This window comes from Camellia sinensis, chromosome 8, assembly GCF_055761805.1.
Source record: "Camellia sinensis isolate YWXY chromosome 8, ASM5576180v1, whole genome shotgun sequence".
NCBI lineage: Eukaryota > Viridiplantae > Streptophyta > Magnoliopsida > Ericales > Theaceae > Camellia > Camellia sinensis.
Genome location: NC_138968.1, coordinates 175,613,848 through 175,634,922, shown reverse-complemented (window position 1 = coordinate 175,634,922; position 21,075 = coordinate 175,613,848). Strand labels below are relative to the sequence as shown.

The 21,075-nt window shown below is 32.1% G+C and overlaps 1 protein-coding gene across 3 annotated transcripts; it reads right to left on the bottom strand.

Annotated features, from left to right (window-relative positions):
* Positions 1 to 11,488: 11,488 nt before the first annotated feature.
* Positions 11,489 to 20,302, bottom strand: LOC114312473 (protein GRAVITROPIC IN THE LIGHT 1). 3 transcript variants are annotated; one of them, XM_028258710.2, is made up of 4 exons: positions 19,996 to 20,238; positions 19,779 to 19,838; positions 19,492 to 19,601; positions 11,489 to 13,260 (listed from the first exon to the last, which is right to left on the bottom strand). In XM_028258710.2, exon 4 carries the CDS (start codon positions 13,258 to 13,260, stop codon positions 11,878 to 11,880), a length of 1,383 nt encoding a protein of 460 aa, XP_028114511.2. In that variant the 5' UTR covers positions 19,492 to 19,601; positions 19,779 to 19,838; positions 19,996 to 20,238; the 3' UTR covers positions 11,489 to 11,877. The 3 variants fall into 3 exon arrangements, with proteins under 3 accessions (XP_028114511.2, XP_028114510.2, XP_082740297.1); XM_028258709.2 differs by lacking the exon at positions 19,779 to 19,838 and having other exon boundaries at positions 19,996 to 20,302; XM_082884171.1 differs by lacking the exons at positions 19,492 to 19,601; positions 19,779 to 19,838; positions 19,996 to 20,238 and adding an exon at positions 14,585 to 18,529 and having other exon boundaries at positions 11,489 to 14,544.
* Between the last annotated feature and the right edge of the window lie 773 nt (positions 20,303 to 21,075).

Here is a 21,075-nt window from a genome sequence, read left to right as displayed (position 1 = left end):
TTGATTTTATTTTTGGCTTTATTAATTATGTAGTTATATAAGAATTTAATGTGGTATTTAATTAATTTAATGTGTTAGTTAATTATAAATAATTAATCTAAATATTTATATTTATATATATTATATATATATATATAAAGAAATTACTGATATAGATTTGATATAAGATATTTATATTTATATATGTTATATTTGTGATTTATTTGTACAATATAATATAATAGGAAATTAGGTTATTACATATTTAGACTTAGGTTTATAATATAGTATAATATAAGAAGTCAATTAGGTTTAGAAGTTAATAAGAAAACAAAGAAAGAAAAAGAGGGTTATGGGGTGCGGCAACAAAGAGAGAGCCACGAGAAGAGAGAGAGAGAGAGAGAGAGAGAGTAATCAAAGAAAAAAAGAGAGAGTGCTCTTGGCTGGGTGTGTGTGTGAGAGAGAGAGAGACGGCAGAAGGTGGAGAAAAAGGGAGAAAAAGGGTTAGAGTTTTATTTTGGTGGCTCCATTAATTCTCTAAGTGATTATTTGATCTTCAAAAAAAATATTGTGAGTACAAAACCCACTTCCCTCGATTTATGTTTAATTTGTTGTTTTTTATTTATTTATTTGATGTTGAATTAATTTCGTATTTGTATGTAAATGATTGATCGGTTTTAATTATTTTGATTAGTTGTAGATAGAAGGTTTAGGGTTTTTAGATGATTAATTGATTTTAATTATTTTGATTAGTTGGGTATGCCATGTTTAGGGTTTTTATATGGATTTATTTATGGTTGTAATCACACTCATGAATATATGGAATTAAAATAAATTAGGAACCCATAGATAAATTCCTTATACTCCACCATGACTCCATGGATTGTTGTTTTATTTGAGTGTTGGTAAAAAAGAGTGTATAAAACAAAAGTGATGATTATGAGATTTATTTAAATGCCTTAGGCTTGGCATTATTATGTTTGTTCTCATGAGTAGATGAGATATTGTGTGTATATATATTGTTGCCTCATTCTCATGAATAGGCGAGTGCTTTGATTTACGCACGTACGTATATGCTAACCATCCAGGAAGTGTGGGTCAAATTCGAGATGATATCCCTGTGCAAGTTTGATCTTGGTTATAGTAGTTTTGATTCATTTTAGCAATGCAGATTTTAGAGGTTGTTTTAACCCACGAAACGAGCTCATTTTTATTGGTTTCACGTAAACTAAAGTAAAACATTATTCTGAACACTTTTCGTGTTTTGAACTTTTTTGAAAAAAATTCATCCTACAGCAGTTTCTTTTCATTTTCAATTTCAGATTTTTCGATTGAATTTCGTTTAGGATTTTCTATTAAGTTTTTTTCTCAACCTGTTCAGTTTCTACTAAATTCGTCCAATACCTTTTAGGAAATTTGATTCTGTACAATTTTGTTCTTTGAGTTTTGGTCAATTTGCATTATTTAAATATGAAACAGTGCATTTTTATACTTCTTCAGCAAGTTACTTAAAATTAAATTATACTAACTTTATTTTTTTTGCAGAATGGTGGGTTTTACTAAATTTTTTATGCAAGGTTGACCCATTATATTTTTATTTTTATTTTGTTTATTTTATACTCAATTTATATTTCGTTATGCACAGGCAATAAATTAAATGCCATCGTATCTCGGGAAACTACCCATTCGTCTCAGTGCGGATGAAACTACTTGTCTTGTCCCATAACAAGAATTAAATGTATTTTTGTTTGTGCCTGGTGGACATGTGGGTGTTAAATCTTGTACTCATACTAGTGTACCTGTATACTGACCCGTTTTGTCTCTTGGCAACTTGGGTGTGTTCTGTTTGAGCGTAGCCGAGCTTCCTTTGTAGGATTAGTTGGGGCTACGGTGGTGACGTGGAATAACTATTATTGTTGGACATGTCGTTTGAACTTCTTTTATTTTTTTGAGCTTAGGGTTGATATTAGTTTATGTATTTATTATTTTTTTATGACTTAAGTATTTGGATAATTTGGTATGGTTTGTAACCTTATATTATTTAAGTTATTTTGACTATTTATTGTTACTTTAATATTGAAGGTATTGGTTAGTTATGAAATTATGGTGGATGGTTTGGTTTTCGTTTTGTTAGTTTTTCTTTTTATCCCTTATAATCTTTTGAGGATGGAAATTTACTTAAACCTTATGGAGACGAGAACGTTTAGATTTTGTTTCAACCCTAGGATTTGGATGATAGAATATTGATTGGAGTTTAGTCCTAATTTAATATTTAATTGTCCAAATTTTAGGGCGTGACACCATTTTTCGCCGAAAAACTCTCGAATTGGATTGCGACTTTGGATGGCTCGGAAAAGGTGAATTTCCGGGGTTTCGGCATAAATGCACTTTTCCTGCTGAGTCGTTCTCCACTTTGTTTTTCGTTCCTTCATGCCGCAGCTAGATGTTGGAACCCGATTACACACATCTTTAGCTTTGGGGATATGCCTGACAATCGAAGAATTTCAAGTGCTAATGGAATTCCAGCGCGATGAAGAAATCATACCTCAACCCCGTTTTGGCCACATCCAAACTTTGGGATGGATGTGCGGGCTTACTTTACACGAAGCTCAATCCTTAGTTCACAACGGAGAGATGGATATTCCTAGCCTGATCCATCAATTTTCTAAAGTTGGCGACCGAGGTAATCTTCTTTGGCAGGGCTTTCGGCAACACGCCTTTTGTTTGTGCATGTTGGCTCATTTCCTTCTTGCCCCTAGTTTTAGAGGGTCTAGCATTCGGCTAATTCAAGTGGCCCAAGGTTTGAAAAAGGGCAAGAGTTGCATTGGTTTGGTGTTGGCCGAGACGTTGATGGGCTTAGACGCCTTCCATTGGGGAGAAACAAACAAATTCACAGGGAGTCCACTACTTCTGCAGGTAATGTTTCCCACCCTTTCTAATATTTGTTTCTCACATCACTCGGCATTCATGCTCTATTTTTCTCTCAAAGCCCTTTTCTTATTTTTCTCTCAACATGACTTTTGCCCTACATACTCAGCTCGGGCATAATTTTTCGGCCAATAGCTAGTAGATTTCCCGAATGAAGGATGGTAGTCCCACTGGATGTGCAACAGGTCTGCTGCTGACATTGCTTGGTGTTGCCCCTGGCTTAATCTGATCAAAATTATCTACAGCATGACTTGGCAACCTAGTATTCAGCTGATTGGCCTAACACACTGTGTATTCTACTTTCCGTTCCGATTCAGATATCAGTTTGGACATGATCAGACTTGCCTAAAGAAGGGGGTAGAGTACTCGGTTTCATTTCCCGTCCGAGGTTCACATTGGGCAAGGTACCTCACTGCTTAGACGACGAGAGAACTTCTGGCTCCTGCCCCTAGTTTCAGTTACACCCTTTCTGGCGAATGTTTGACTTGACTCGAGGATGAAGCACAAACCGAGCCCACTTTAGCATCAGAAGCTTCCACGCGCTCAAGTGGGGGATGCAGGAGCGCCTGACTCATCTGTGCCCCTAGTTTATTGCTTTAATCTTTACTTTTCAAATTTTATGAATGTAATAAAAGCAACTTTGATTTGTATCGAGAGTTGGAGAACTTTGTATTGAAATCAATGAAATTAAAGTTGTGAGCACTGAAAGTTTTACTTTTGATCCAAAAATGGTCTAAGTTGTAAAAGGTAAAATTTGAACAAAAGTCAACTTTTATTAAAACTTTTGAAAACCATTTTCAATAAAGATCACCACTTGACACACACAAAATCAATCCTCAATATGTACAACCCTGAATCCAAAGATAACAAATTGCCCCTTGACTGAATAACACTGTTTAGCACTGTAACCAGCTCTCTTCTTAGAGTAAGGATCACAACCGAACTTTCAAATGAAGAGCAGACAAAGATGACCTAATCAACACATGGACAGGACAGTTGAATTGGAGGTGTTTACAGCCAAACTTCATGATGAAGTTGCCTACGTATCCTGAATATGGAAATCAGGCCTTACTGTAACAACCCTGACCCATGATTAACGTTAATCCATGCTTTAATATGCCTAATAAGTTCTTGAGATCAAAACCTGAATTAAATTGCATGTGTGTTGCCTTATTTGTGTTGCCTTATCTGTTTAACGTAGAATGATCTGTTCATGTTTCCGATCTGTTCTGCAAATTGAAGACCTTATCGGCATTCGATTCAGAAATTGACTTGATTTATGTGTTAATTAGAATTTTTAGAATTTTATGATAGGTTTAATTAAAATTCGATTCAGAACGAAATAATTAGAATGATTAATGCTCAATTAAGCCCAAATTAATGAATTTATTAGTCAAGCCTATATAAGGCCATCCCATTGACTTTTACACATTTTTACACTTCCATTTCCTCTTGCTTGATCATCAAAACGTGAGAAAGGGAGAAAGAAAAGAAGTTGAGCTCAAATTATAGGGATTTCTAGAGAACTTGTGAATTTGGACTTAGGAACTCAAGGATCAAACTTCTAACTCTCATCTTGACAAGTTTAGGTAAGAATCCAACCCTTTGATTGAGCAACTATGAAGTGTAAGACATGAATTCTAGAGAACTGAGTTGATTAATGTAAGAATTGAGTTAGAAATGTAGAGTATTAAGCCATACCATGTATGCATGCATATTTTCTCATATTCTAAGTTTAATTCCCAAGAATTTCCCCATGCATGTCTTGAATTCACCTTAATTTTGGGAAATCACCAAGTTTCATATTGTTTTGCAGCATTTGATCATGTTTTGAGAAACTTAAGTTCAAAAAAATTCATGTGGAACATTCATAAATTTTAAATTAAAGTTTTGCACAATTGCCAAGCTACACTACAAGAAATCAAGGTTTTAAAGACAAAATTTTAGGAACAAAAATTTTTTGTCTATAAAACCTATATTTTTAAGGACAAAATAAAGGACTTTAAAAAAAGAAATACTTAATCATATTATTCCAATTACTAAATAACTGTCACGGTTGTACATTCATAATAGATTGTCCATACATCAAACTAACAAAATGGGTCAATTATTTTTAATCGTCTGGTTGGTGGTGTGTAACGTCATCGGCTTGAGAAGTTGTATGGTCTGTGGAGTAGTTGTTGGATTTTATCGACGATAATGTGTTGGTTGTGTTCTCTTCGTTTATTTATTTATTTATTTATTTATTTATTTATTTATTGTGTTTTGGTTGTTGGGGTTGGGATGTGAACGTTAGCATGTGGTTCGTGTAATTGGCCGTTGTGTGCTGTGTGAGTGGCACTGTAATGCCGGTGCATCACATTTGAAGTGTGTTAAACCAAACACATTCATATTGCAAAGTTCACACCCCATGTACGAGTAAATATGTTGTGGTATTCTGTTGGATTTTAACGTCTACCGTAATTGGTACATTTGCTTGGAACATATGCTGCCACGTAGCACTAACACATTGTTCAGTTAGGTACATCCAATGAGGATTCAGCATACTTATTTTTCATATTCAATTAAATGATGTTATGTTTCGGTGTAGGAATGAGGGACAACATTATGTTATTGTCTTCGTGTGGCAACAACGTTGTCAACGCCGTCATGGTTGATGCTCAGTTCACATGGTTTGTGTCAACGTTGCATTTGAATGTGACATCCAAATCTTCGCAAGGAACCCAATGTGTCAACCACACTAATCATGACAAAACCCATTCCAGCAAATTTGTGTATTTTTGGCTGTAACAAATTTTCTTGGACATGGGGAGGGGATTGTGTATTTTGTTGATGTGGTTTCAATTTATTTCCTTAACTACGTTGCACAATGCGGGATCTGATGATGACAAAATTGCGGTACAAATAGATTACATAAAACCCTACAAACATGCGAAGCTGATTTTAAAATGTTAACGATGTGGTTGCCAAATCAGGATGAACTTTCGCAAAATGGAATCCATAATCGGAGTTAGTGAAACGGAAACCCAAACGATTGTGGATTACCAAAATAAGAACGATGATTCGTTGCTCCGACGAAAACTTAGCTGACAGACACACCAAATTTGGGATGTTGGTAGGATTTCTCAACTTTTTTGTTTTTTTTTTTTGAACAAGAAAAAGGATATTCTGAGGTGTCAATGTCATCACTACATCCGTAGACCCAGGCCCCGAGATAGCCGGTTGCGAGCCTAATTTAATCCAATCCATAAAAAGGGATTCACCACTAAAACACAAGCAAAACTCAACCATACGTCACAAACGAACTCAAAATTCAATCGAAGTACAAAATAAGATCACCATAACGAGTCATTGAAATTACCCAACATTTTACTCTCCTTAAAAATCAAACCTAAGTCACGCCGTAAAAAATAATACCTTTTTTCGCCAAGTCATCACCCCTGGTGGTGGATTCCTCAACTTTGAGAACTCCAATCAATATCCTTGAGTTTGTGCGTCTGTGTTTCAGATTCAAATGTGGGCCACCCAGCTTAATGTGGTAAACCAAAATATCCTATGGTATACTTTTTCCAATGTGTGTTTGGACAAAACGACAGAAAAGTACAAAAACCCTACAATAAACTTTTTTCAAATATGACGCGGATGAAAACATCTAAAACTATGGTGGGATGTTCCCTGGTCCACATTAGCTGGAATGTTTCCATTTTAAGATTCATTAAATAGTGGCAATTATGTCTATTAACATAAAGTAGGACTTATGCATTAGTCAAAAAAAGGCTGGGACTAATAGGACTGCCATTTCAAGTTTTGGAATTTATGGGTCATTTTCTCAATGCTTACAAAAATGTAACTTAAATAAATATATAATAAATTTATATTTATTAAATTATAACTTTATATTAAAAATAATTGCTGTAAAATTAAAAATAATTCTAATTATTTAAGAAATTTAATATAATTAATATTATAAATAAGATAGATAAAAAATAAAAAATAATTTTAATATTTTATTTTAAAAAAGTGAAAAAATTATAATAAAATTAATTAGTAAAGTACTTTTAGTATGTATAATTCAATTAGGTTTTGTTTATGAATAATTTAGAAGAAGTAGAAGTCTTTTAAATATAAAATTTTAGAAGTAATTTTGATAAAAGAATAAATATTGATGTGACATTTTAATAAATAAAGAGATGTTCTACATAAGATAGAGAAAAATTGAAAATAAATATTATTTTTAATAATATATATAGATGATATGATGATTGAATCCATTTTTAATCTCGTGAAATTATAATTATTAATCTCATGGTTGGCATACTATTCATTTAGGCCTTGTTTGTTATCCCTTAAAAAATTAAAATGTCACTATCCTATTAATCACATCATCTTATTTAAATCGTATTACCTCTCTACCACATCACTTCAAACTGAACTCATATTTCTAAAAAACTCAAAAAGTATACTTATTTAGAAGATCACAAACAACTTTTTAGTTTCTCAATTTTAATCCTACTATTTTATTAAAAGGGTGAATTACACTAATAGTCCCTATAGTTTGGGTCTTGTGTCACTTTGGTCCCTAACTTTTCAATTGTGACACATTTGACCTTGAATTTTGAATCTTGTTCCAAATAAGGATAATTGAAGATATCATTAGATTTTTCAAGGATAAAATCATCAATTTTCTAAAATTTAAACTAATTTGACAAAAATAAATGTCAAACAAATATTTTTGAATTTTTAAAAATTATTTCTACCCACTAAAAATAAAATTATATAAAATTGATAAATATTTTACATTTATTTTTTTTTTTACCAAATTAATTTTTATTATGTGTTTGGATGATGATCATATAAAATTAATTTTTAAAAATTAATCATGTAATATTTATTAATTTTTATCAATTTTACATAATTTTATCATTGGTGAATAAAAATAATTTTTAAAACATTAAAAATATTTTTTTTGACATTTATTTTTGTCAAATTAGTTTATATTTTATTAAATTGACGATTTTGCTCTTAAAATTAAACAATGGTATCTTTAATTGTCCTTATTTAGAATAAGATTCAAAATTCATGATCAAATGTGTCACAATTGAAAAGTCGGAGATCAAAGTGACACAAGTCACAAACTATACGAACGGTTAATGTAATTTGCCCTTATTAAAAATACATAAGCCCGGCCTTAAAAAGCTCATCACGTCAAACCATGGGCCGACCCATGGATACTACTCTTTTGCCAAAGCCAAGGCCAACCCAACTCGTATATTTTAAGGATGGGCCGGCCTTTTGATGAGACTCTACCTTTGCCATTCCTATCCTTGGACCCCCAATATTTTTCAAGCTCACAACAATCCATTTCTTGTATTAATAAATGCTTCTCTTTTTTTTTTTCTTTTTTTTTTTTGGGAATACTATACTTGAATGCCAAATTAATTGCATAAAATATATTTCAAAAATACTACATATCCAAAATAAATTATTAAATATTTTATCAAATGCTCATGAGACCCACGTATGTGGTATAGGCCCCACACCCACGTAACTATTATGTAAAATATTTGATAATATATTTGAAATCTCTAACATTGATCAATATATTTTTCTCCTCGTTAACATTCTCAGCAAACATTTATTTTTGGAGAAATAAGAATTAGTGTATGCTTGGGTAAAAAAATTAAAATTAATGGTAAATTTTATAAACTTTAATTATTAAAGTCATAAACTATTCATGAATATGTAACTATTTTGAAAAGGTATAATTGATTTGTAATTTCTCCATTTTTTTGGGGGGAAATATCACGTCAGTGATATTTGCAAAAATTAATTACCAAACAATGATAACTTATATAAACATTGATAATTAAAATCATAAATCTTTTCATTCATTGGTAATTATTTTTTCAAATGACCTCTAATTTGTAATTTCACTTTTTTTTTTTTTTTTTTTTTTGCTCTGTGCACAATAAATGCTAAAGTGGCAGATTATTTCATGAAAATAGATTTTTCCTCGACTGGTTTCGTTTGGGAACAGGTTTTTTGAATTACTTTTAACTTTTTAGTTAAAATATAATGTAAAAAAATTAATATATTTGGGATAACTTTTTGAATTTTTACAAAAAAATATGCAAAAAATATAGAGAAAATTAAATTTTTAACTTTTTGATATAAGTTATTGACTTTTTTATTTTTTTAATAATTTTTTGACTTTTTAACTAAAAAAAGCTAATTGCCAAAAGAGGCCCCGTATTAGGTGATGCATGCAGACCCACGACACAATCCCTTCCTCTCAAATTATGTTTGGTTTATAATTTTTAAGGGTGAGTATGATTCAGATTAGTCTGCATTGAGGAAAATTAATACTAATCCGTTATCTATGATTCTTAAAAAATTGAAATCAATCCAATCCGTTTAAATCGTAGAACCAATCCGTTTAAATACGGATTTGATTGGTTTAAGATTACAAATTTACATAATTAAATAATAAAAAAAATATAAAACATTTTAATTTCATAAAAACATAAACATAATTGAACCCAAATCATTTTTTTTCCCCACCAACCCATACTATTATTTCCACCAAAAGTTACAGCACTTAACTCTAAAAATAAAATAATTGAAACCCACAAAACAACCCACACTAACCAAAACAAATTGCCAAGTGCCGCATTCCCAAAACAACTTCACCCAATGCTGCACTCTTCATTTCCAAGACAACACCAACACACCTCCCATGGCCGAAAGCTCCATAGCTAGAAAACTCCCTTTACCGAAAACTATGGGGATTCAAGTTCGGAAAACAACTTGATACATGGCCGAGCATCATAGTTGGGGAAAAAAAACACCTCAGCAAAACTAAAAATCTAAAGGAGAAAAGGTAAGAAATCTATGGGAATTCAAGTTCAATAGAGGAAGAGCAAGAAACATAGACTATTGTATAAATATAAATTATTTGTATATGGTCCGAATGGGTTTCAATTCGAAACAGTGGGGTTCAATCCAGAACCGATCCGTGACCTACAAAATTTGAAATTTTCAATCTGAAATCAAATCACGGATTAAAAAAATCAATCCAAACCTACCGGTTTAAAATGGACCGGATCGGATTACAGATTATACGAATTTCTTGTTAGTCCTAATAATTTTAGGCAAAAAAATTTTCAAAGAAAGAATAAAAAACAAAATTAAAGAAATTAATTTTATTCTTTTATTTTTATTTTTAGATTATGCTTAAATCTTCAATTTGAGACCAAAAATTTGTGAAGAGAAATAAACAAATAAAAAAAATCTTTCGCAAATTCAAGATTCAAAAGTAAATTTAATAAATCTATAATTTAAACACGGTATCAAAGTCGCAGATGCTACAGATGTGTGCAAAATAGTTGAAATTTCTTAAATAAGTAATTTCTTGGTAACAAAGTCAAGATTCAAACCTTGTTTGTGGTAGGCTAAATCATAAAAAAGAATTTTTTTAAAAAAACAAATTTGTGAAAAAGACAATTTTACCTTATTTTCAAATATTCAAGAGTGTCCCACAATACTATAAGAATAACACAGTAATTTATCAAACGGAAATTTTTTTTCAAAAAAAAAGAGAAAAGACAATAATTGTCATCCCCACCCTCAATAAAGAAGGCATCATCACCTATAAACCCTCGAACTATTTTTACTCACCATTGTTGCCTCAACATAAATGTGTAGGAAATGTGTGGGATCCATCTCTATATTTGTATGAGTTTTTTTTGTTGTCGCCATTGCCTCCATACCACACATTTGTTGTGAGCATTGAGCAATGCTATAGACCACTAATTTACCATCACTAATACCACCACTAGTGAGGTGGCAACTGAAAAGAAAAAAAAAAAAAAAAAAAAAACGCACAAAACACATGTGGCAGTGGGTGGGACCCACTATCACATCATTAGAACCATCACTAATTAGTGGTCTAAAGCATTTTTGTTATCTTAATAATATCACACAACTGTGTGTGATTTGATCAGTGAATGAGACGATTCAATACAAATTTTAGTGTTACAAGTACAATTTAAACTTTTTTATCTACTGTCAAAACAAAAAATAAATAAAAAACATATAATAATCTCAAATACTATTGGAGTAAAAACCCAACACTCATATCAAAAGCAAGATAATTCAAGAAAATCATGAAATAAAAACAGGTTAATTTTACAACTTATTGCTATTCAATAGTAACAATAATATTATAGTGTTTTAGTCTTATTATATATTTTTTTAAAATTAAATTACATGTATCCCTAATCCATAAATAGCTATTATTAATGGAAGCGACAAACTTCAAGTTGTTAAGCCGAAAAGCATCTCTGCATTGAGTAAGAACCAAACATTTTGTATTGACAGTAAGGTAGCAGACCACGTTCTTCATCACCAACACTCACTGTCCTATTCAATCACCAACAAGCCCTAACAGTGAGACCCACAATTTAATCTCACCTGAGCCAGAGGAATATGTGATTTTCCTGGAAAATACCAAGCAAGAAAACACCAGAGAAAGGCATAGAAAATCCCATGGTACAAAAAGTGCATATTACAAGATTCGAAATAATATTTAAAACACTATTTTCTATTTTTATATAGAGGAATCATATATAATACAGCTAATCAGACCCTCTATCACTTGCCCTGATATTAACAAAATTTTGGGGATTCTTCAAGAAATTTAAATTTAAAGTTTTAGAGATTGTTCCCAAACAACGGTCGACGCGCTTTGCTTTTTTTAAAAATGGACACAAAACAAGAGAGACAAAGCCCAGGTGACGATGTTCAAACCTCAACAACTAGGGACACAGAAAGTAGACAATCCATGTATCCCATTTTTCTATGATTAGCTAAAATAATACCAAGAGTGGCTTCCAGTTCAATTCATGATGTTGTGGGCCCACATCGACAACGATTCCACCCTGTCTATCATTGGTTTACCGAAGTCTGAGGTCAAGAGAGGTATACCTGACACTGTATTACAGTTTTACCGATCTTGAATCCCGGAACCACCGTGAACGCCACTAGTGGGTCAGTTTCCATTGTGCCACCAGTTGACAAGAACGATTCTTCGCTCACACTTTCCATGTACACTTCTGAAAATCGACACTTCTTGCCCACTTGAAAGACCGATGCTTCAGGCTCAAATGAAAAGGCCAAACAGTGCAAGAGCCAAACCCGCTTTGCCATTTCAGTGAATATGGCAAAGAAAGTAGTCTCCGGGTGTTCACCGGATTTCACTAGATTTCTCTGATTTAAGTTGCCAAAGAGAGATGATTCCATCTTGGGATGCACAAGTCGGAGGTACTTGCCGGAGCAAAATTTTGCAAATGTTGATTTGGGCTTTCGGACAAGGTACTCCCTTGTTTTCATGGATTTCAGTTTTGTGAATCTGTCGAAGAAGAGGCGTTGCCACTTCTGCTGCTCAGACAAAGACTCGTTCAGGAGAGAGAAGTAAGGGTAATTGAAACCATCAAACATTTCACGGCAAACAAATGACTCGAATGCATAACATTTGTGGTTTGCGTTGCAGTAACGAACACCCGGTTCAATTGTGTTGGCTGCTGCATCTAAATCCCACCCGGCCAGTTCCATCTCATTGATCATCAACCTGACAAAATTCCGAATAGATTTGGTTGTCTGCTGAAGAACGACAATGAAATGGTTGGGGCTCAAGCCTGACAGGTGAAGATTGTCGGGAACGGATATCAACCCACTTGAGTTCAATCTCTTTTCAAGCAACTTATTCTCTCTGTTGGCTTCCTCCAACTTCTCCTGAAGAAAAGTGATTTCAGAGTTCTTGAGCTTAAGCTGAGAGTCCAGCTTCTTGCCCATAATTTCATAGGTCTTCAGAAGACTCTTCTGCTCCTGGAGATCAGCCAACAGATGTGTTTTTTCAGGAGAAGACTCATCAAGCTGTTTCTTCAGATAGCACTGCTTCAATTCAGATAAATTCTTCAATTCCGAGACCACCACCTGATCAGCAGCTTGAATCCCAACAGCATCATAAGGAGACTGAGCAAACTGCAACTGGGCATACGCTGCTTTAACAGTTGAAATGCTGGCAAACAATTTGGCCAGAAAAGCTTCGACGGCCGCTCTGTGCCGGAGCTTTTCATCATCGTAATCAAAGGACTCGGACCAATCGCTCATGTGACGATCATGCTTGACCTTTTCAGAGCGATGATCATGCTTGACCTTTTCATGAGACTTAGTCTTCTGGATTCCATCAACAGGGGCAACACCAGTCACAGCTCGTATGTGCAAAACCTTAGCAAACGTGCGTGCCAATCTGCTCTTACTTGGAGTCACGGACTTGCGGTCAACCGAATCCATCTGAAGCAAAAGACCCAAAAAAATGATGATGGTGATGATAGGAGGAGATTGATCAAGAGTTTCTGAGTGATTTCAAATAACAAAACAAATCTAAACAATAGCAGGAATATTTTGGTGATGATGAGGATGAAGACAATAATGAGTGTGTTCCAGCAAAAGAAAAAAAAGCAGAGCACGCTTTAACTCTTAGACCGAGGACATGAAGGGAATATGGAATTTCTTTTTCTTTTACCTTTGAGAGTTTCCAATTTGCTTTCCTTTCAAAGTGCAAAAAAGTGGATTTAAAACTAAAATCAAAGCATGAATAGAGGGATAATAAGAAGAAGAAGAAGAAAAAGAAGAGGGTGGAAAATATTTGATCAAGGAAATGCTCAAAAGAAATGTATAAAGTTCAATATTCTGAACATTAACCACTGTATTAAATAGAACTTGTCTTCGCAGTGATGCATGGATGCATAAATGAGTATTATGGGCTGTGGGAATTGAGTGGAGAAATGTGTAACTGGAGGAATTAACTTATGAAAGTATGCCCATGTACCAAAAAAATAAAATTATGAAAGTATACCCACTATATCTCCCTAAATATTCAACTACACCTACCTCACAAGTTTGACTAAAAAATAATAAAAGTCACCTAAGAAATCCAAAAACACAACAATGACTTAGTGCTCGTTTGGTTATCATCTTTGGCTAAAAAATTACAAAAGGACAAAAAAAATCTTGCCATTCCAAAGTCAAAAAGCCAAAAAATCCAAACAAGAAAACCAAACAATCAAAAAAATTTATTACTAAAATAGTCAAAAAAAAAAAAAAATCAAAAAGCCAACTTAAAAAAGTCATTGCCAAATGACTCCTAAATATGAATACAAATTTTGGATACCAATATATTGGTTTAATGAGTATTCACATTGATGACAAATAAGATCATATATAGAAAATTGAGAATCCAAATTTTGTCACCAAAATATTATGCATAAATTTATTAGAGCTCATACTCCAATTCCCTTCTCATCCATGTAAATTATCTATATTTTTCACCCTTCTCACCCTGTGCAACTAAATCACTATATACTTTACCTAAATTTAAATGTGCTGGTATTAGTGCAAACGTGATTGAGTTGGCAGAACAAAGCAAGTGATTGTTGGTAGCCCAAAATGAAAGAAAAAGAAAAAGGGAGGAAGTAAAAAGAAAAATATTAATTAAACAAATGTATAACTGATCACCGCATCTATATTGTAAATATGCAGTCACGAATAATCTAGCCAAAGTAATATGAATTAGACCTAACATGAATCCAAATAGCCAAAGTAATATGAATTAGACCTAACATGAATCCAAATAGAAAAACTTCAATCATTTCGACATTTTTGTGGTGCTGGTGTTAGTGCAAGTGAAATTGAGTTAGAATGGTGTTACATAGCATTACTTTATTTTAAATCCACAATGCGAGCAAGTGACTAGTGTACGTGGTAAAAGCATTGGACCTTTAGGTCAAGCCGGTCACAGTACCCAGGTCCAATCCCATTCCCCATCCCCAATGCCAAAAGAACAAAAACAAACCAACAAAATGCAGGCATCAATGCATCACAAAGCAGCACTTTTCAAAACACAAATAGAAGAATCATTCCCAAAAATAATTTTGTAAAGAAAATCATAAAAAAATGATAATACAATGATATTTTATAAATTCAATTAGAATGGATGATGTTTTAATTTAAAATAAAATGTTAAACCACATCATTTCATATAGAAATTGTGTACAAAAAAATTATTTTGCTTAGAATTAAACTGTTACGATTGAAGGTCTTATACATTTGAGTAAATTACAGTGACCTCTCTCTTCAGAATTTGAGATAATACAACAAATCCCATATTTTTTACATAACTACACCAAATTTTTTTTAGTAAGGCTAAATAAACTGAAACGTGTGACAACAAATAAAAATTTGATAAAATATATATTTCAGTAAGAAATAGATGACAACATAATTTTTCGATTCATACTACTAAAGAGCTATTAATAAGACAGTGTTATAAAAATTAAAAAATCTTAAACGAGTCCAACGTACCTAAAGTCAAAATTGTAAACTTACTATATTTTTTTCAAATCTCAATAAATCTATGTAATTTACCCTATATATTTATTTAGTAACAAAAGTGAAGCCCAGACAATTTGCGCAATTTTGGACAAGACAATCCAATTTAATGCCTTGAAAATCAAGAGGATGGGAGACAAAAATATATGCACCAAAAGAGTCAACTTGATTTATTAGTCTGTAATAAAATAGGAGAGGGTTTGGTTGTACTTTACACACTTGTTACGATATGTAAAGGGATGATACCGCACAAATATAGCTGGACAGGGTCAAACCGCAGGAGCCGCTTTAGCGGTTTCACACATACCAATGGTTTCAATTGTGTCCACACCCAAAAGTAAGAAAAATTAGTGTGGATTATTTTAGATATGAATTATAAGTTGATTTTTTTACTTATTACGAAAGACACGTGTAAAAAAATACAAAAGTGATATAATAAAAACAAGTCAATAAATAACTTATTTATGGTGTTGCCATCTATGTTGTTCTAAATTAATTTCTACTTTGGTACAATATGTAATTTTTGAGAGCTAATAGCATAAGTGTCCAAAATTAATAGTGCGAATTATTGCATTAAAATCATCAAATAACTTCTTCAAAAGTTAATTTCCAAAAAAATTGACAAATAAAACATATATGTAAGACAAAAAAGTGCGTTGGCTAAAAAATCACAAATTTTTTTTTTAGTGATTTTTTTTTAAAATTTATATCAAAATAGTTTTACTTTTCCAAGCCATTTAGTGTTGAATATATAAAAACTATATTAAAAAAAACTACCCCCCCAAAAAAAAAAAAAAAATTCTTCTTGAATTATTTGTCTTTAATAATTTGTTTTTTATTTTATAATTTTTCTGATTAGTCAAATTAAAACCTAAAAGTGTAAAGTATTTTAAAAAATTAAAAATTCAATAAAAATGATTTTTTTTTATAAAAAGAAAACTCAATTAAAAAAAAAAACTCAATAAAAAGAATGAAAGAATTGCATTTCAGCATAAATTTTCAAAAAAAAAAAATTTACAAATTAGGGACAAACTGTATCAATTTTATACTTATAAAATTGATCATCAATTTATAAATATTTTGTCAAAATGCCATTGATTTACAATTTCTCATAAAAGAATTATTAAAATGTCAATTCCAAACTTGGCTGTGGATTTCACAGCTTTATCTCTAATTTCGTTTGTCAAGGGTTGTTTTGCGAGAAGACACTCAAATACCAACTCCACCCGACCTGCAAAAAAACTGATGTAACATTTAAGGTTACCTCTTCACTGTCAATTTTGACATGAAAATCCTAGATGTCTTTTTTTAACATCACTCCTTTATGTTAATTTTGACATGAAAACCATTGATCATATTTTAAAAAAAAAAAAATACGTTAAAAATTGACTTATTGATTTTTATTGAAAAGATATATTAAAAAAATAGAGAAGTGATGTGTCTCCAAAAAAAAAAAAAAAAAAATTAACTTTTAATCAACTCTCTAAAATAATTAAGAGCTCTTTTCAAAAGATGGCTAAAAGTCAAATTTAGCTTTTAACTTATTTAAATCACAACATTTATCTTTTTTTTTTTTTTTACACATTTTTTTAAAAAAAATAATAATAATCAAAAGCAAAAACAACTAATTTTTAACTAACTTCTCAAACAACATCCAAATGGTCCTCTAGTGATGACCTCAAAAGGGTTTAAATTTTAAAAATAATATAATAATAAATTTAACATATCAAATAAAAAATTTACACGTTAAATTGACCTATGCTAATATTAAGATTGCTCGCGGTTCGATTTTGAATGGTTCGGTTTGCGGTTTAGACCCACCTACATATATGCAATTTGGAAAAAATTAAATCCGCAACCGTCCGCAGTGTGGGTTGCAGTTTGTGCAGATAGCGTTTACGGATGTGGAAGCGGTTGCAAGCGGTTTGCGGATTGAATTTTTTTAAAAAAATATTATTTTTGGGCCTTTTTTTTCCTGTTTCGTAAATATTTATTTTGGGTCCTTTTCCCCCATTTTCTAAAATGCTCAACATTAATAATTAATGAATTAAAACTTGTAAAATTAAAAATACAACAAAATCAATTCCTAATACAAGCAAATCATTCAAAATTCTAAATTTCTAAATAAAATCATAAACTAACACAAATACGTCTTTCAAAATCCTAAATTAAATCATCAAAATCATTCACTACCCAACAATACAATTAAAGTAAAATCATTTAAAATCCTAAACTTACCTAAAAATAATTATTCGTTAACATTTTCATTCATCCAAAATGTTAGGCAAAAATATCTAAGATAGAATAAATGAAATTAACAGTCCAAGTTAAAAAAAATTAAAAATTAAAAAGTCTAAGTATGGGCAGATTCTTACGAGTGCGGGTAAAACCTACAATAATACTATATTTCAAACTGTGTCGACCCGCATTATCTCTGCGAAACTACTTATTTATATACGGATCGATTCAAATTAGATAAATTGTACACTTCGAATAACCTCACGTCCAGCCTAATAACACTTATACGTACACGTGGCATAAACATAAAAATAAAACCCATTTTACCTTCAATTAGCATAAGTTAAAATGAAATTTTTTTGGTTAAAACAGTCATAAAATAACAAAATAAAATTTTTAATTTAATAAGATATCACATCAAAATTATAATTAATTTATTTTTTTTATAAAAATCAAAAAAATTTATCTCAAATTAAGTTTTTTTAATCCCAAACTAAAATAGTCAAAAAATTAAAAAACTAAAAACCTACCTCTCAAACAAACCCTCAATTGATTGTTTTGCTTAGAGCATCTCTAACGGTGAACTTCTTTTTTCACCAAATTTGAGTAAAAAAATGACTCATTTTTGAATTTGATATCAGTTACTCCAACGGTGCATCAAAATTCCGTGGGTCAACCAGCTGGTCGACCGGTAAAGCCAATTTTTTTTTTTTTTTTACTTTTTTAACTGTTTGAACCTATCTATTTGAACCAATTCACAGGCCAATATTTGCATGCACTGGTCGACCGGTTGGTCAACCGCGACCAGGTGGTCATCCGCGACCAGGTGGTCATCCAGGTGGTCGACCACCATGTGTAAAATTCTCAAGCTTTTCTGGTTTAACAGTCAGGAACAGTAATTTAGTAAAATCAGTACCTTGTTCTCAGTTTGATGATTTTATTGTTGAATTTTCATTTTGATATCAATTTGGTGAAAACGGTTGAAGCACCAAAAAATACTTTTTTTACTAAAATTTAAATCTGATGCCAAGCTTAGTTTACCATTGGAGATGGTCTTAGCCTCGTGATGTATGGTTTGTCATTATTATTATTTATAAAAAAATAAAAATAAAAATTTATCTTGTGTTTTACATCTTCGTGCACGTAACCCATGCACTAAACAAAAAAAAAATCACGTGGGTCCCATGATTACACGCACATTTATCACCGAGAATAATGCTTGGGACCCCCTTTTGGGGGTCACCCCTCACCCCCCTTTTGCCACGTGGCAGGGGGTGATTGGTGGAGCAGGAAAAAAAAGAAAAAAAAAAAAAAAAAGGTGACCAATGAGAGAGAGGGGGTCAAAGGGGTGGGGGAAGAAGGGAATGAATCATTACTCTTATGATTTTCCGAAAAAAAATTGACAGCTTTAAATTAAAAATTTTAATTGGTGTGTATATCTTATGATGTGATGTTTTAATTTTAATTTTTTTTTTATATATATTTTCACATCATCAATATTCTTTTAAGCTCACAAATTAAAAGAATGTACTATTTTTAATGATTTTCCATCACTAGCCGTTCATACCCGTTGGATAATATCGAAATTCGAGCAAAGTCTCTGACATAATCCAACGGACATAAAACATTCTTCAGAAGTCCATATGATTCCGAAGTGGAGTCCACACAATATCACGGAATCAATAAAGAAGATCGCATGATGTAGGTCATGTGACCAATCGTACGTGGCAAGATCCCTATGGTGGGGACTTTCACAATCCACACCGAATCCCACCCTCTCTCTCTGTTTTACTCTGACGACATCATCGATAATCGGACGGTCACAAGAGAGCGAGCGAGAAAAACGCTAAACAAAAATCAAAAGTTTGTTTCGCAAAACGCGATAAATCCACGTACCTCGAAAATACCCCGCGAAATTGCAACTCAGCTTTTGGTCATCATGGCGTGAATCTCAAGAAAATAGTGCAAAAATGAAACTACCTCTAATGGCGACCCCTCTGCGAACTCTGCGACCACAACAAGCAACAAGCTTCATATATACATACATACATACAATACACTTGAAAGACACATCTTAGAGTTGAATGAACAAATTTAAAATACTAGTAAAAAGCAATATCTTGTGCTCTGTTTGGAAAAACGAAGAAACGAACATTGAAGCCAAAAACAAAAAAGAGAAAAACCTGTAAAACAGAGCACAGACCACAGCTTGGAGCTTTAAAATCTTGATTTTCGAGCAAAATCTCCAAAAACAAAGTATAAAATCAAAAGCTAATAAAGAACTGGTTTTGCTTTTTGTGAAGAAGATAATCCGAAAACGGAAATCGAATTTTTAATTAATGAAAAAATATGTGATTTTGATCAAGCTTGCATAAATGTGCTTGACATATCTTAACTTACCTTTTGGATCACGGTGACACTGAAAGCATTCGTTTTTGACGTGGCCAAGCTCGATTGAGCTCTTCCATGGCGGTGTATAGACCGAAACAGAGATGGAATGAGCTTGAAATTGGTATACTTGAAGCAGAGAATGATAAGGCTGAGCTGTTGACGAAGGACAAAGAGATTAAAGTTCAGACAGAGAAAAATAGGGGAGAGAGAGAGAGAGACCAAAACAATTGGGAAAAAAAGAGAAGAAAAAAATAGAACCAGAAGCATTGGGAATTAAAAACGTACAGTCAATTTCTTATTTTTGCATTTCCTATTTGACCCCTAAGAGTGAGACATTTTACGGCTTAAGATTTGCGGGCATCATGGACAGTTCAAAGTCGGTAGGGGTCGTTTAGTCATTCAGGAGAGGACTGGTTCAGAAGTACGTGTGTTGGAGGAATGGACGGTCCACAATTCTCTGAGTAAAGGGTTTACTTGTGTGTACTAGCTCACACCATAGATACAAGATTGTGTAATGTATTTGATTGACAAGTGGTGAATAACACGGTTTGAAGGACACCTGTAGACTTTTAGGTCTTATCTGTCACCTTCTCAGTGGTTGGGTTGATCAATTGTAGGTAGGGGTCAAATTGGTTAAACCAGTACATGCAAATTTTTTAGATTTTACTTGTGGGTAATTGGCCTTTAAAATGAAATTCATGGGTCTAACCTTGGTGCCGATCGGATATTTTGATTCATTCAAATTGATTCAATTGAATTGAATTGATTTGATTTGTGGTATTTTGAACAGATATATGGTGATGAGTAAATGATTATAAATTGATTTTTTTTTAATTTATCTATTTTTAGATAGATGGTAGATTTAAAATTTCTTTATCCACAGCCGAGTCACTAAATTGTGAGTATAAAATTTTATTTTTTTAATTTATTTAGATATTTTATTTGTGTTTTTAATTGAAAAAAATTTAGATATTCTGTTGTATTTTCAATTTGAAATTCTTTTATCAAATGATAAGTGTTGATATTTGATATTTTTGTGTAAAAAATATAAGACTTAATTTTGTCATTTAAAAAAAAATCAAATTAAAT

What these genes read in the sequence shown, in the direction of transcription:
- LOC114312473 (XM_028258709.2), bottom strand. Translation starts at nt 13,260, where the DNA reads ATGGATTCGGTTGACCGCAAGTCCGTGACTCCAAGTAAGAGCAGATTG.